Here is a 17,961-nt window from a genome sequence, read left to right as displayed (position 1 = left end):
ACGGGTGAGATCACAAGATCCCTAGAATCCCTAAGAAAATGATCCGGCGATGATCCTTTTCCGATTTTTCCATGTCCACCCAGCCCCAATGGATCCCACCCTCTCTCACATAACGCGGGGTGGGGAGCACCCTACCAATGGTAGCCGCACTCAAGACCTTCTTCTTTGATAGATTGGGGGTAGCCATAGAACCACCCAAAAGTAATACCAAAATACTTGAATTCTAGACAAAATATTTGTAATTGATGTGGTTAAAAGCATTTAGTCATGACTTGAAGCCCTTGGACTCCGATTGTTGAACTCGTGCCCTCATGCACGTGAATTTTTTTTATTTTTGGGTCGAAAAGGGTCATGGATCATGATGAGTTAGACTAGTCGTAGAGCTTATATGAATGAGAACTTAGTGGCTTTATATCTATGGTTTAGGACTTGACACTTGGATTGGAAGTCAGAAGCTGCTAATCTAGGCATGGACTTTGAGTTCAATAGAGGAGGAGCGACGGGCGATACTACGTTTTGTCTTTTTTTGCTTTGTTCTTTTCTTCCGCATGAGAGGGCAAACACTTCAGGCATCTTTCGTAGTGAATGTGTGATGATTCTGACTATATAGGACTTAGTTGCTTTCTCCTTTATTTAGTGGAGAAATGGACAAATGCCTTTTTTAAATTACTTGGGGGAACTGACTTTACATGTAGACTGTGATGTTGAGCTCACATACAATCTAACAAAAGTGTGTCTCATACAGCTGTTTACATTTTTGCTTTGGACCTTTCACTAAGTTCTAAAGTTTTGATGGTAAATTTACAAATATGCTGCTCTTTGTAGCATCTTTAAACATATCTTTTACGTAATCATTACGAATTTCAATCCAATTCTGCACAGCAAATAAGACCTTTTAATTAAAATCAAATGACTCTGATCTTTTGACACGTTAATGCTACGAGTAATTAGACTTACCAGTCTCCCAACTTAAACAATTATCTGATTTTTTTCTAAATATTATTCTGATTTGGCTCTTCTAACAATGAACATACATATCATTGGGATTCTGAATAAGGAACATTAGCTGCATATATTTGACCTAGATTAGTAAATAAAAAAAGTCGGTGAGGGAATCTCTTTCCTTTTAAGTAAAGAATGTGAAAATGGGAATCAGGGAACGAAAGTACTGCATTTGTTTTTGAGTTGGATGGTACTCCATAATCTATATATGCATGATAGCTGTTTTGTGGGACTTGAATTTTTCTAGGGACTTTAGATGGAATGTAGGCTGTTGATTGGCTACATAGTAAATCAAAATGGACAAACTACCACAGCTTTTTTAGCCTAAAAAAAAGCCTCATCAAAATCCAAACCCTAATGGCCTCCTTGTTGGAAAGCAAACAAGGATGGTGATGAGATATTTCATCACCAATAATTAATTTGTGGGGATAGACTAGCCATATTGACAATATGACATATCATGTAATTGTATGTCAGTCTTGATCTTTTTTGAGTTGTCGATATATGATTTGAGACTAATGAATCACGTTACTCAATTACGTACATGCATGATTGTTGATTTGTACTTATTACATAAATTATTATGATCAGCTATTAATTATCAAATTAATTAAGGGCTTAATAAAGAGTTTATATATACCAGATAATCACATCCTAAGTTTTGATACAATGGTATTAGTGTAGGGATGAAACTAGTCACACAATGACCTATCAATAATCAATAACGAACTCATCATTTATGAGAGTCAAACTTATGACATTTTACTTACAAATGAACACAATTTCTACAAGGCCATAGTGGTAGTGAATCGTATCTTGGATTAAATGATGGTGTCTTGAGGAAATTGAATGATTGAGATCATAATTAAAAGTCAAGGGGCACATCCTAGGGTTTTGCGGTGATCTCATCATGTCAAGGATCGGAGCACATCGTAGAGTTTATAGGGTGTACCATCACATTATGCTCGCGAGTGCCCAAAACATATTTTATTATATATATGATCAACCAAACCCCGGCCACGCATCGAAGTTTAGCACTTCTAAAACTCTCATAATAATTGCAGGATTTTAATAAGTGAGTTTCTATTGTTTTATTGGCACTTTTTTGTGTTTAAAAGATCGTTATTATGCTAGCTGCTCTTCCAATTGGTTACATATATAGTACAAACTTGACCCCGATGTTACTTCTCCATTCTGCCAAAGAAATTCTCTTGCTAAATCAAATATTAAACTCCACTTTTTTACTTAAAGAAACCGATAAACTACTATGGGAATGGAAGGCCTTTCGCTATTGATGTTGCCGTACAGAACATGCATTTGATGTAAGGCCAATAAATCTACGACATAATCCCAAGATATTTTTGCGTATGCTACCGTTATTGTGTTTATACGTTCATACACTGTAATCATCTCAATATATAGAGATGACATATATTTGTGTGGGAATTGTGTCTACCGTGCAATTTAATTAGATTGTTTTGTCATTTTGCACTATCAAAGTTTTGTTACGTGTATTCTCACGTAATAGAAAGAATTAATAAACTTTTCTCTCAAATTTAGTAACGAGGAACAAAAAAAACTCTGCGAACCATGTTTGACTTTATGCAAAAAAAAAAAAAACTGACAAATTAAAAATCTAAAAATCCTAACAACTCCTGGTTCGAGTGCATAGAAACGAATGCAACAGTCAAATATTGACTGCCAGATCATGATTCTTACAACTCTCCGTTGGTGTAGCTTTCTCCTAAACAACCTCACCAACTGGAGGCTAGGAGTCCAAATAATAATACTATTTTAAATCATAGTATATTAGTAGTAATAGCAACAGTACAAGGGTCGTGGTCATCGCCAGCCCAGGCAGTTCAAATAATTGAGGGGGGAAAGAGTCAGAAATGCTGCTTTCATAAGACCCATGTGGTTGTCAGCCACAACCAAGTTCTTCAATATTTTTTTCATATAGATGACTTAACCAATTCCTACATATCTTTACAAAAATATATACAAATCCAATACATATTGTGGCGAAGAAAATAGATGAATATATGGTGCTTTAAAAAAACATTAAAATAGTTACCCTTTAATCCAACGGCCATATGATTTTCAATTTGCTAAATTTTTTACCGAGATGATCTTTGAAAGAAGACCTAAAAATATGAACGATTAGATCGTTAAAGCACAATATAGAATATATCATATAAGTGTTCCTCAAACAAGCTTATTCAAGGGACTGAAACTCCCCCCCTACACACACTCACATCTTAGAAGATTTCACAAAGCCCTTATCGCTTAGTTTTCGGAAATATTTTAGCTGATGAATTAGTAGTTCTTGTTCTTGTTTCTTTAGTATCTTCAGTAGTTCATACACCTATCATGTTCCTTGGATTATTTACAAGCGGTATTCAAGCTCTTATTTTTGCAACCCTAGTTGTGGCTTATATAGGCGAATCCATGAAAGATCATCATTGACTAGTTACATAGTCTTAGCCTGATGCAATGTATGAGAGACTCGATAATCCACTTAGGGAAGATAAATAAGGTAGAAATAAAAGTATATACGATCTATAGTAAAAAAAAAATTACTATAAGATATTAGGGAATTGAAAAAAAAAAAGAAAAAATAGAGATCTAAAATATCTGTTTCCTAAATTTGTTGTTTGGCCCATTTATACTCCCTCCAATATATATATAAGTTGTAGCTATCTTGCCCTTTATTTTAATGGAAAATGATTCTCGCCGGATCTTTTTTCTGGAGATCTGGGGGATCTCGTGATCATAACCGTTCATTGTATATCGTGCAGTCAGTTTTCGTTAGATATTATTTATATTAAATTTAAAATTTAAAATGATTTCTGACTACATAATATACGATGAATGGTCATGATCACGGAATCTGTAACATCCTACATCGCCCAGGGGAGTGATCCTTAAATGTATATTCTCATCCCTACCTAGCATGAAGCCTTTTGGGAGCTCACTGGCTTTGGGTTTCGTAGGAATTCCGAAATTAAGTGAGAATGAGGCTAGAGCACTCCCATGATGGGTGACCCATTGGGAAGTTGCTCGTGAGTTCCTAAAAACAAAACCGTGAGAGAATGGTAAGCCCAAAGCGGACAATATCGTGCTACGGTGGTGGATCGGACCCGAGATGTGGTGGACTCGGACTGGGATGTGACAAAATGGTATCAGAGTCAATCCCTGGCCGGAAGTGTGCCGACGAGGACGTCGGGCCCCTAATTCGGGTTTCGTAGGAACTCCGAAGTTAAGCGAGAAGGAGGTAGAGCACTCCCAGGAAGGGTGACCCACTGGGAAGTCGCTCGTGAGTTCCAAAAAAAAAAAACCATGAGGGAATGGTAAGCCTAAAGCGGACAATATCGTGCTACGGTGGTGGAACGGACCCGAAATATGATGGGCCCGGGCCAAGATGTGACAAAATCTCCCAAATCCCCAGAAAAATATCCAGCGAGGATCCTTTTCCTATTTTAATGATTTGGTGAATGGGAAAGAATGACTTAACAAGGGTCTACTCTTTTTCCCTTTGTAGCACTTTTCATCTACTTGTCTTGTACTTTCCTCTCTCATGTAATACTTGGCCTCCAATCATTTCCTCTTAGCACATTAAAAAAAAAAAATTAACGAAACACTTATGTTATTATTCATTTTTAACAAAAAATATATTTTTATCTTTTTTTGATACTATTCATTATATTTTTATTTATTATTTTTCATTAAAACTAAATTTTTTAACATTCCGTTAATTTTCCTAAAAAATAAAAAGCAAGTCTCATATGTCACGGCACTCTATAAGTTCTGGTGGCGTTTGCAAGTATCAGTGGTGGCACAAACTTCAATTCTAAATGTTATTTTTAGGAAAACTAATGAAAAGGGTTTGAAAACTTTAAGTTTTAATGATAAGGACAAAATAAATGGTAAAGTGAATAGTACCAGGATTGACTTTTTAGTGTAAAAATGTGGTTTTTCGTTAAAGTGAACAGTACCGGGTGCTTTTCGTTAAAGTTCCCGGTATTTTTTATCTTGGATACATGTCTGTACATACACACCATATTTTTCCTTTTTTATTTTATTTATTTTTTTTAAGTACATCGATATTTTTACACTAGGGGAGGGGGAGTTTGGCTAAGTCATACAATGAACAATCTAATTTGGTATCGAATTTGCCATCCACGATATTCGAACATGAGACCTTTCACTTCCAAATGACGAGGTATACCACCAGACCGTAGTACTGAGTAATACATACACACATCATATTAAAATAAAATAAAAGTTCAATCAAGCCAATTTAGAAAACGTCTATTGATGTCATGCATAACACACGCATAGTTATATAGTAGCATTCAAGCGCAAACGAATTAGTAAATTAACATGGTATTAATTACTCGTTTCCTATTATTCCATGATGAATCATATTGATCCAAATCGCATGTTTAAGTTTAAGTTGTCACTGAAATATCAACTCTAACAAACATCACTACTCGATTAAAATATCCTTCAATTTTTTAATTTATAGGCAAACAAAGTATCTTCAGTAAATCTGATGGCATTCATAGTGATTATATGATCAAACTGTGTGTCTAAGTTGTAGATCCTCATTGAAATATCAACTCTGCAAAATATCACTACTTGATTACAAAGTCGTTATGTTAACTAATTAATAGGCGAACATAGTATTACTAAACTTGACGATATTCATAATAATTATCAAATGGATAACGTACGTATTTTCAATTTCGGTAAATTTTCACAAATATAATCAGATAAATACCAAATGAAATGAACAGTCTAGCATATGAATAAATTCTAGAGTGCACCAAAATAAGTATAGTTATTAACTCATTAATTAATCAACACTTTTGTACTTTAGAACAAACGATATTATTTATACGAAGATTATCTCCAACACATAGGATAAAGCTTTAGCCCCCTCCCCCCAAAAAAATCTCCAACTATTGGGCTAAAATAAGTCTTGGAGAGAAATATATCTTTGGGCAAGATTATTTCCAGAAATTAAGCCTAGCTTAAATTATTTTGGACCCATCAAACTGTCATATTTCAATTTTTTTTTTCTACTTATAATTCAATAGTTGTGATCAAATCCAACAGTAAAATAAAAGAGTTGACGGCACAAAATTAAATCTAACGTCTAAAATTATTTAAATCAAATTTCACTTAAAACTTTATAAATATCTATGTATTTGTATGATTTTAATTATTTATTGGAATTTAAATATTTTTAGGTTAAAATGTTCATAAAAATAAATTAAGATAATCTACATAAATTTTTATCTTCCAAAAAAGTTATTGAAAAAAAATTAGGCTAAAAAAATGATTTAATAATCTTAGGCCATAACCTCTCCTCTAATAATTATTTAATAATCTAAATAACCATTGCAGTTTCTGAATTATGGCTTAAGATTTTATGACTTAAATTTTTAAGCTTTATACCTAAGGGTTGAAAATGATCTAAGAGGATGAAAGAGTGAACTAAGCCTTATAATAGATTAGTAATAACGTATCTCGATCAATTTAATGGAAGCAAGGTAGATAACAAAGTAATCCAATATATCTTGCGTTGGCAACTAGCTAAGGGCATGCAAACTATTCCAAATTGATCGCGTATATCTCCTATGTTGTAGGGACACCTGTATTATTTAAAGGTTAATTTGGACACTTAATCATACAATTATGTATATGATGATAGATCGTAAGGCTATATCTTCTCTATAATTATTTAAAAGATATTTGGATATGACGTTCCCCACCATTCCCCAATTATGGAGGTTAGGCACTAAAAATTATGATATATAATTCATACATATCGAAGATACAGACACCTCTTCCACAATCCACTGAATTGAGGTGATATTGAATATTTTGGGCAATATTTGATCCATATCATACAAGTTATCAAATTGTTTATATTTGTATCATATACAAAGCTAGTGCGTGTTCCTCAAGTAGATGACGCAATGGTTTGCTTTAAACTTAAAAGTTAGGGTTCAGGAGTCATTTATATTATGATTTAGTGTTATTATTTTTTCACTTGCAAATAAAAATATTTATGTTCAACTTCAGCGGTTGGCAACTTTGATACCAAATTGTTATGACTAGTAACATATTATCTAATTTAACTTAAAATCCTTACTTAGCGTAAATATCTGTCATTATATTAAAAATAAATTAGGATTAGACAGGTTCACTATTTGTTGGGGGCGTGGAAGATGCGTTACACGTTAATTTAACCATCATTATTTTATGCATACCACAAATGCTGGAAATTTAGATTCATTTTCAACCACAAATATAATAATTAATTAAACCATTTAATGTACTAATCAGTTTTCTTATTGACCTAAAGTTAATCTATTTCATATATGATTTGCCTTGTTCAAATTGACCTTCTTCCTACGAAAAAAAGAGAAGCGAAAATATGAAATCATATGCAATGACGTGTCCAGGCTCATAACTGTAGCTTGTACACCAGTTTGTTTAGGTAAAATTAAAAGAACTTTAATGAAAAGCTCGCGATACTATTTATTTTAACAAAAAAATACAATTTTATACTAAAAAGTTAATCATAGTACTATTCACTTTATCCTTTATTTTGTCATTTTCGTTAATACTCAAAGTTTTCAAACTATTTTTATTAGTTTTTCTTAAAATTAAAGCTGTGACGAGTGAAGGTGGAGAATGGAAGAGACGGACCATGATCGAAGCTCGGCGGAGTCAACTTGGCAGGATCTGGGATCGACCCCATGATCGTCGTACAGTGCAGCACATCGGCCAAAGAGGGAAGAAGACGGAGTTGTTGCTGCCAAAGTGGGAAGAAGGAGTTGTTGCTCAACTTTTGCTTTGTTTTGCATGAATTTTATTCTAAACGTTGAAATTGCTTTCTAGCCCCAGGATTAGTTTCAATATTATTTGATTTGTACGCTCCGCATACAGTGATCCAAAAAAGATAGACTCATCTACATGCAACCTGTGTCCAGAAGCAAATAGATTATTGGGTACCAAATAAATCAAGCAAGCCCAATTTTCTTTTGTTACAATCTAATTTATTTAACTAAAGAATTGTTATTAGTACTTTAAGATCGTCGTGCTCCAACTACAAATTCATGGTTACAATTTTGTAACAAAGAAGTGTAGGATAACGCTTTTGAGTGCTAATACCGGTGTGATTATGACATGTGTATATCAAGAATTGATCATAGGGTAGACAATGAGGTACATGCTAAACAAACATAGCCCACTTCATTCCCACGTCAACATTGTTTATGGTGCACACGCATGTGCTCACGTTGGAGAGAAAATGGGCTACAATGATCCCACCTTAAAATCTTGCAACCACAGGTGATATGCCGTTTGATTTAGAAAAAAATTCCCAAATAAAAATCTATAAATAGCAACCTTACTATCTAACAAATTCACACCTTTGCACCCAAAAAAAAAAAAAATTCACATTCACTACTTATTCACTCTTTCCTTCAAACATTTTCTTTCTATTTTTTCTTCTCCCTCATTTCATTCTCCACATTGCTTGAAACATGGATGGCACTACAAAGGGTCATACTCCACATTGCTTGAAACATGGATGGCACTACAAAGGGTCAAAATTGGACATGAAATGATGATCGAGCTTTTTGCAAGGCTTACCATCAATGCCTCAAAGATAGCACTAAGGAGACGAACATGCTAAACAAAACATAGTAGTTGATGTGTGAGTTAGCACTATTGGAGATGGAAAATTATAGTCCGGCACAATTCCTATAAATATTATATTTTTGGTTACCATATTTAGGAATAGGGGCTAAATATACGAATATCATTGGAGATGACCCAAGTACTTTGTAATTAATATCATTAGCCGTACTTGTAATTAACAAATTTGCATTATATAAATCTCATAATTATAACTGTTCCTTTTTTTACACATCTTTTGAAGAGCATCTTTGAAAAAAAAAATCAATTAAATTCGAGATTGTGTAGTCATCCATATGTATAAGAAAATGGTTGGTTCATTATAAAGATCTTAAATGCTGCAAAACCATTGATTTGGTCATACATATAGATGATTAAACAATTTTTAGTTTGATTGATTTGGAAGAAGCTTGTACAGTTTGGGAAGGGGTTTTAATTGATTAAAAAGAAGAATTTACTTTAACCGATATGCCCTTAGGCACAGCCATACATAACATAGAAATCACACTTGGAAAGGATGGACAATTAGCTAGAATAGCAGGTGCTGTAGCGAAATTGATTACAAAAGAGGGGTAACTGGCCATATTAAAATTACCTTCTGGGGTGGACAAAACAATTTTCTTTTCAGAAGTGATCTTTAAATGATACTTATGAAAATGAATAGTTCATATTATAACATGTGCATGATAAAAATTTGTGAATCGCAGCTTGGGATAGAGAAAGAGGACCACCTTAGGTCCTTATAGGTAAGTGCAACATGATGACTGTGTCGTGTGTTGCTGTGTTCATGTCATTTTTGTGACATACCCGATATCTTAACAGATCGTGTCGTGCAAGGTTTTAAAAGACGATATACGCTAGTTGGGTGGTGGGTTGAGGCCTAACACCTAGGTGGCTAGGAGGGGGCCTAAGCAGACTAGGAGGATTTAAGTAAATTTATTATATATCAGATACATAAGTGCCTAGTTTTACTTAAAAAAATACATAATTGAATTGGGATACCTAATTTGCAAAATAGAATGACATACATATTATAAAGTATTAGAATATAATGCAAAAATAAAGTTATATATTTTCTGTCTAACTGATAGTTGCCTAGGCGAGTTTGGGTGGGTTAGGCGGGTACTTAGGCGAGTTTGGGTGGGTTAGGCGGGTGCCTAGGCAATTTAGGCAGGTGTCGAGGTAGGTATAGATGCCATTTCTTAATTTTCAAATGGGAATTAATCGGCATAGCGGCCAGCTGCCTAGTACTTAGGCGGGGATTTTTAGAACAGTGGTTTCATGTCAAACCTGTTAAAATGAATGCGTAATATGACCCCCCCCCCAACTCAACACTTTAACATTAACTAGTAATTCAACCTGATCCGTTACCTGTTAAAGAAAATATATTTTACTTCAATAAATAATCTAATGAAAAATGTCATACTAATTTAGTATCTACATACCATATTGTCACATAATATTACTTCAAACAATAAAAACACATTTTTCTTCAAGTATTACATACCCCAAAATAAGAGTCTAATGAAAAACATTACTACATTACTACAAAATATCAAACGTACAAGGATATGCAAACTGCAAAATGAAGGGGAGTTTTTTTTTCCAATGTTGTAGAGTCTTTTCTCAAAAGTCAGAACCTTGCTAATGTGACTCAAAATTTGCATGTTGTTTTTTACAGCAAAACCCTTGAATTTTCATCATTGAAACTTTGGGATGATCTATTGTCTTTAAGAGTTAGAGTGATGATGTTTTTAGTAAGCTTTCCACATTAGCACTCTCTTTCACGTAAAGATTTAATCTCACTTAAATTTTATGGCTATTGTAGTAAGATTTTTTTGTAGTTAAAAATTACCAAATTTATATTTTTCTTAACGAGTTGAAACAGGTTACATGCGAGTAGACTTGTTAAGAACCCGTTATTAACGGATTGGCCTGAAACCTGTTGTTTTCGTATCGTCTCTTGTCGGTTCAATGGGTCGTGTAAGAAATTGTCAAGTCTAAGTGCAAGTATCTTTCCATCAAGTAGTAGATATTAGTTATTACACGGATTTGGATCTCATACGGATCCTCTTTGTGAGGACCATAGGTATCCTCACATCCCATCCGTTTATCGTACATCGTGCAACCATAAATCATTATAAAACTTGTTTACTAAAAATTAAACACAAACAGTACATAATGAAAACTAACCACATGATGTACGATAAATGGAAAGAATGTGAGAATCCCAAAGAAGATCCGGACAGGATCCTCATCCTTATTACACAACTTTTGACAGTGAAGCATATGAATAGATAAGATGAGAATTAGAATAGCAGTTTCTTAGCATATTAGCATATATACCTATTAGCTAGAATGCTAAATTTAGAAAGTTTAGATTAAACCAGAGATAATAGAAAGATTAATTATGCTCCTTCTCACCACCTTTGGCACCAATATATGGCATCCCCTTGTTTTAAAACAACTTACCAGTTACCACTTGCTTACAAATGCAGGGGTATTTATGGAATATTGTAAATAAACTAGAAGGGTAGATTTGGACCATGAAAGGAAAGTGAGATGGAGATGGTGGCAAAACTGAAATTTTCTGGACAAAGAGAGTCCACATAATACAACATTTGGTTCAACCCTTTCAACCTTTGGGAACCAGTTGGCATTTGCCTTCTTCCTGTTGCCTTCTTTCTTTCACATTTTCTTGTTACTTCTGAGTCGTAGACATTTAAAAATTAATTTAACTGAACGTGATTTGAGATGAAAAAAAATTAATAATCTATTCAAACAAATTTAAAAATACACAAACTCGTGGGAATTACACAACGGTTTTGCCTATTTAAACCCACCTCTTCTACCCTCATTCCTCCTCCCACTCCTTCGTTCTTCAGTGCCCTTTAGCATTGTGCTCTCTCTCTCTCTCTCTCTCTCTCTCTCCCCAGAGTTCTCTTCTTGCAAGAAAGAAACTCTCTCTCTCTCTCTCTCTCTCTCTCTCTCTCTCTCTCTCGTTCATCATTTTGGTATTGGCATTTTAATCTGGTAAGTCACATATTCAATCTTTTGACCAAATACATTTCCAACCGATTTTTTGAAAATTTGGATTTCCATCAAACATCATTTATATGACCAAAGTGGTTCATTTCATTTCATATGACATCCACTTTGCACAAAATTTTTGGTTCTTGATCAAATTTAATTTACACCAAAGGAACATTATTTTGATCATTAACCTAAATCAATTCATACTTTGAGGCTCGCCCAAGAACCCAACAATTTTTTTCCTAATCCAAATTAAAAATAGTTTTAAGTTCTAAAATTTATTGAATGAGTTGTTCTTGTTCCCTAAAGTTATGATACACTATGGGAAGTGCTTGAAATAATCACACATCAAACTTTGTTTAAGTTTACCTTTTTTAGCTTTATATTTGTTTAATTTTACCTTTTTTAGCTTTATACATTGATCTAATGCAGGATCTTAATTATAAACTAAACACAACTTTTACTAGGTTGTAATGTAAATTTATATCCAAATTTAAATTCCCATAAAGCCATTGGTCCACCTCCTCTCTTGATTCAATTATAGTAGCAGCTGTGGATTGTCCATTCAGAAACTAAGAAACCCTTATCCAATTCCACGCTAAGCTATTTGGTAGTATGGCTTTGAAAATCCTTTTCTTCTTTTGGTAGTAATCTGAGTCAACAGGGGCCACTAATTATATGTTTTTTTAAAGTTTAGTTTGAGACCGAAAATGAAACTTGATATAAACTTGTGTGGATTTAAGGTTTCATGGAACTCATTGTTCACTTCCCTTTGCTGTTTTCTGAAGGTTTCTTGAACGAAATGGAATTCGACGATCGATTCATGCAGGCTCAGAGGACAAAGTACGATTGCCTTTTGTTCGGTAAGCCCTTTTACTTTCGGAAAATTGTGTACGAATACGAGTTAACTTGTAAAGCAATCATCTTAGACCACTATTGGTTGAACTTTTGCAGATCTTGATGATACACTGTATCCCTATAGTAGTGGGATTGCCACAGCATGCAGAATCAACATAGAAGGTAATACTTTTGTATTCTAAGCAAGGCCTTGGAACTGCCAACATGGTCGTTCAGCATTTTTCATATCATCATATTTCGTATTTAATAATTTTCCTTTTTTTCCTGCAGATTATATGGTTGAAAAGCTTGGCATTGACAGGAGCATAATCCCTGAGTTGGGTAACCTTCTGTACAAGAATTATGGAACAACAATGGCTGGTCTCAGGGTACTTTTTTCTTTTCTAAATACTTCCCCATATTTTTGGCACTATTATAATTTATTTCTAAGCTTTGGGGTCCTTCTTTGCAGGCAATTGGCTATGACTTTGACTACGATAAATATCACAGTTTTGTCCATGGAAGATTACCTTATGACAACATAAAACCCGACCCGGTTTTGAGGAGCCTCTTGCTGAACCTGCCTTACAGGAAGATTGTAAGCATCTACTGTGTAACTGGTTATTTATTCCCGTCTCTCACATCACGTGACAAGAGTTTTAATCTTTCTTCTTTATGGTAATTATTTCTGTTTTCTACGCCAAACAGATATTCACAAATGCAGACAAGATCCATGCTGCTAAAGCACTAAGCAGGCTTGGATTGGAAGACATTTTTGAAGGGATTATCTGCTTTGAGACCCTCAATCCGATTCACAAAAACACTGTCTCTGACGACGAAGATGACATCGAATTCGTGGGATTAAGCAGCACTACCTCCATTACTAGCAGCTCTCAAATTTTTGACATCATTGGCCATTTTGCTACACCAAACCCCACTTCCAAACTACCCAAAACTCCAATCGTCTGCAAACCATCTGAAGACTCCATCGAACGGGCTCTCAAGATAGCCAACATCAACCCTCAAAGAACAGTAAGAAACATTTATATTCTCATCTCAAAATTTGAATATCTGCAGGTTCTTTAGATACTATTTACTTATGCTAATCTTTGGTTGGTATTTTTGGCTCTTTCAGTTGTTCTTTGAAGATAGTGTCCGCAACATACAAGCTGGCAAAAGAGTGGGACTTCAAACTGTACTGGTAAGCAATTGATAACTTTATACCAAAAATAATATCATACCAACTCATATTCAACGGATCTCGTGAAAACTCCGAAAGAAATCAATCATTATTGACGTGTACAGCAGTACAGTTTGTCGATTTTGGTTACAAGCTGATGCAATCTTTTGTCACTATTTAATGTTACAGGTTGGCACATCTCAGAGAGTAAAAGGTGCAGATTTTGCTTTGGAAAGCATTCACAACCTCAGAGAAGCAATACCAGAGCTTTGGGAGGCTGATAGGAAATCTGAAGTTGGTTACTCTGGGAAGGTTGCTGTGGAGACATCAGTCACGGCTTAGATTTGTGCCCAAGATGACTAATTAAGTTTTCATGAGGAACGAAATCATGTTTTTTGGGATTTTACCATCCCATTTCCCTCATCGTAAAAAATCTCATTTTCCTTGTCTCATTGTAATCCCATGTTAATTATAATAAAAATATAACTTTATGTTCTCATATTGTTAATCTGAACCAAATATTCAAATCACAATTCACCAACTATTCAGTTTAACAAACTTTCTCTCTTGCGCATTACCCACATGTGCATGGAATGAGCATCAGCTTACTTCATCAAATCTCAGCCTTCCATTTTTTTAATGAAAACGAAAGGTTGAGATTAGATGAAGTCAACTGATGCTTATTATATGCGAATGTGCGTGATGCACAGGAGAGAAAGTTTGTCATGTTCAATAGTGTAACAAATTCAAGCAACGACTCACCAAATTAATCAATTTATTAACATGACAAATTCCTATAATGATTCACCAAAACGTTCAATATAAATCAGGGGGCACCTTATACCAATAATAAAACTAAAAAAGGAAAAGCATTTTTTTAAACCGTAAATTTAATTACTAACAAATCATATGTACACAAACAGAGGGCCAATTAAAAACAAGATTCTAAAAAACATTAGGCACTAGTCGGGCGGAGGGTTAGCGCATAGTGCTTAGGTGGCCTAAGCGGTTTAGGTAAATTTCTTATATATTATATGAATTAATTAAATGTACTATATCAGATGTAAATAATTATTGAATAATATGTTATTTCTTATAAAAGAACATACAGATGTGAATGTTTTATGTACATATATAATATGCTTGCCTAGGAAAAAGAAAATATTATCTAAATAATTTATAATTTATAATATATATATATATATATATATATAATATCCCAAACTTTTAAAAATATAAAAAGCCCACGCAAGTGGGTGGTTTTCATAATTAAAACTTGATGACCCTTCAAGTAGTTGAAATCACCTTTCAATTAAAACCATCTGATGACCCTTCAATGTTGTCCACCTTACCTCTTTCACATGACCCAAGGTGGCGCCTGTCCACCTTACCTCTTTCTTCTTCTTTGCCCTTATAGAATCTCAAAATTGTTAGTAACTCTTTCTCTCTCTTTCTCTCTCTCTTTCTGCACTCTCTCTTCCCTCATCTTCGTTCTTCTTCTTCACCCTTTCAGAACCTCAAAATTGGATCTCAAATCCAACTAGCGCCACCACATATTGAAATGTTTAATACTCTCTCTCTCTCTCTCTCTCTCTCTCTCTCTCTCTCTCTCTCTCTCTCTCTCTCTCTCTTCGCACTCTTACTTCCCTTATCTTCATAAAGACGAGCTGCAGAAATTCGCTAGGGCTTTGCTGCTACGTTCAAGATCGGAAGTTGTAGATCCATTGCGAAAATTGCAGCGAGATTCAAACCGCCTAAACTGCCACCTAGCGCCGCCTATGTCCTCCCTGCCTAACTAACTGTTTTGGTCTAAATCGGGTCAGAGCTCCGCCGCCTAGAGTCTAGGTGGCCGCCTAGGCTAATTTTTAGAACATTGATTAAAAGATAATGTCACATGGTGTCCCAAATTTTATTGTATTTTATTCTCTAACATTGCAAAATTTGAAATTACGAAAGTGTCCCTGGTGGGATAAGTGGAAAATCATACGCGGCCATCTAAGTCATTTTCACTCTTTGTCTCTTTCTCGTCTTTCTAGATAGTACATGTCCTTACGAACAAGTGAGTGCAAACGAGACGTTAATTAGACGTGCAATGAAAAATTTACGCACATTTCACAACGAGGGGCAAAATAGTGCTTTTGCAATCTCGAGAATCCACATCTTTCCTTCTTTTTTTTTCCAAGACAACAATGGGTTAGCAGTATTGCAGATTGCGGTACTGTTGGCTTAGTCATTTGACTTGTTAAAAAAGTGGGCAAGTGGGCTTGACCCAAACACACACACATTCTCGTAGTACTCGATGACATCTACGAGTGGGCGCAAGCGGAACGGAATTTTAAGTTCAAACAAAAAAAATCAATGAAACTACAATGTTAAGGGCAATGCTGTAATTTCAATCTTTAAGATATTTTCCTAATCTATCATTCTACAATGTTAGGTTTTTGGGTCCAGTAGGACCCACCCACTTGCTCTCTCTCCCTCACTCTCTTTCTCATCACTTTTCTCACATCTCTCTTTTCCATCAACATTCTCCATTTCTCTCTCATGTTTTATCCCCTGACCACACCAACGCCACAACACACATCTCAAAGAACTAAAAACCATTAAACCACCACTATATCCACCTTCTTAACCTCACGAGCTCAAGTTTCAGCTTTGTTTTGTATAAAATCGAACCCAAAGGCTAACTCTAGAGAGTTTCGGCAAGTTTCGAAACTGCCGACAAGAATTTGGCCTAAATCAATCGATGTGGGCGAGTTTGAGGCAAGCGATCGACTTACCATCGTTCAAAGACCCAAATCCAAGCCTTGTGTGCTTGAATTTGCCACTGTCTTAACACAACCAAAACGGATCGAGGCTTTCGAGCCATTTTTAGGCCACCTCCAGCTACCATTTGAACTCTGAAATGGTAAATTCTTATCCCTCTCGTCTTAAGCTTCATTTTCGACATATTATGAGTTAAATTTGGATGTGAAATGAGCAAGTTATCGCTTTATGAAGAAATCCTGCCAAAAGGCCATAATCTGGTGAGAAAAACGGCAACAAACGACGACACTGGAGACGAATCCTGGAAAAAAAAAGATGGAATATTCCAACTCCGTCAGGTGTCTAAAACAATTTTCACTTGTTTAATAGAATATTCCTTCGGTTGATGGAATATTCTGTCGCTGGCTCAACCAACACGTGTTGGCGCGTATCGGCTTCAGTCGGCGCGGATCAACTTCGGTTGGTTCAGCTCAACTGACTTGTTCACAAGCGTTGACTTTGACACTGATTGTTTACTTTTTTTCAAAATCGCCTCGAGACCTCTCTTAAGGTATTTGGACACGCTTATTCCATTTCCGCACTCCCTTTCTTCAGATTCAATTGTTTTATTGGAGTTTTACTAATGAGTCCTTGTAGCTGTTGAGGTGCAATTGTTACATAGACCTTGTACTTCCTACTTTGAGTGGTTACTACCCCGCAAAGTAACTATAAATAGGTCTTTGCTTTCAAATACTATTATACTATAGTTTATATGAATGCCTTTTGAATGTTTGTATGACATGCCATGTTTCACTTAGAAAATAATAATGGCCTACACTTGGTTATTTATTATTATTTTGCGAGTTTAAACTGTGACATGTACATACTCGTGATTTTATTAGCTCATTATTAAAGGTACGCAAAGTGTCACCTTGTATTGTCCGGGTCAAGGACTAGCTTCACATGTATGTTCATATGCACCATTTACGTTCACTTTGGATCCAACATGTTCCTAGTTTTACATTAGGCAACTAAGACCGATATGTGAATGCTTAATGCCAGCTTCACGTGATTGTAGTACCAGAACGTAATCTATTCACCCAACCTTTTCATATAGTTACTTATGCATGATTTGTGTGCTTACATGATCTGATGAGCAATGACTATTTGTTATTACTGTTACTTTTACTATTATGTACCCGTATTATTTTATTACTACATATGTTGGGTACTAAACAATAAAAATTTGATTAGTATGTTATTTTCGGAAACTACATTTGTTTTACAATAGAGGTTACAACTTTTACGAAAAAACGATTTTACAAAATTTTGCTTTTCGACCCACTCACCTTTATTTTTCGCCCCTCCATGACTTAGTGGTTGTGCTCTTGTGGCGATGAGAATTACCAGAAAACGCTAACCTACACTTCTGTTAATGTAGGTTTCTT

At 34.9% G+C, this 17,961-nt stretch overlaps 1 protein-coding gene across 1 annotated transcript; it reads left to right on the top strand.

Moving 5' to 3' along the window:
- The first annotated feature begins 11,469 nt into the window (after positions 1–11,469).
- On the top strand, positions 11,470–14,267 carry LOC103433427 (phosphate metabolism protein 8-like). The gene is made up of 8 exons (XM_029101188.2): positions 11,470–11,751; positions 12,540–12,614; positions 12,706–12,771; positions 12,880–12,977; positions 13,061–13,186; positions 13,297–13,620; positions 13,724–13,789; positions 13,958–14,267. The coding sequence occupies exons 2-8, from the start codon at positions 12,554–12,556 to the stop codon at positions 14,108–14,110; spliced, it is 894 nt and encodes a 297-aa protein (XP_028957021.1). The 5' UTR covers positions 11,470–11,751; positions 12,540–12,553; the 3' UTR covers positions 14,111–14,267.
- The last annotated feature ends 3,694 nt before the right edge of the window (positions 14,268–17,961 follow it).

This window comes from Malus domestica, chromosome 04 (assembly GCF_042453785.1).
Source record: "Malus domestica chromosome 04, GDT2T_hap1".
In the NCBI taxonomy this organism is placed as follows: domain Eukaryota; kingdom Viridiplantae; phylum Streptophyta; class Magnoliopsida; order Rosales; family Rosaceae; genus Malus; species Malus domestica.
This window is presented reverse-complemented; position numbering and strand designations above follow the sequence as displayed.

Bases quoted from the DNA above. Each gene is read 5' to 3' on its own strand.
- LOC103433427 (XM_029101188.2), top strand. From the start codon at position 12,554: ATGGAATTCGACGATCGATTCATGCAGGCTCAGAGGACAAAGTACGAT. The intron at 12,772-12,879 runs GTAATACTTTTG...TTTTTCCTGCAG, and splicing joins ATGCAGAATCAACATAGAAG to ATTATATGGTTGAAAAGCTT. The intron at 12,978-13,060 runs GTACTTTTTTCT...CCTTCTTTGCAG, and splicing joins CAACAATGGCTGGTCTCAGG to GCAATTGGCTATGACTTTGA.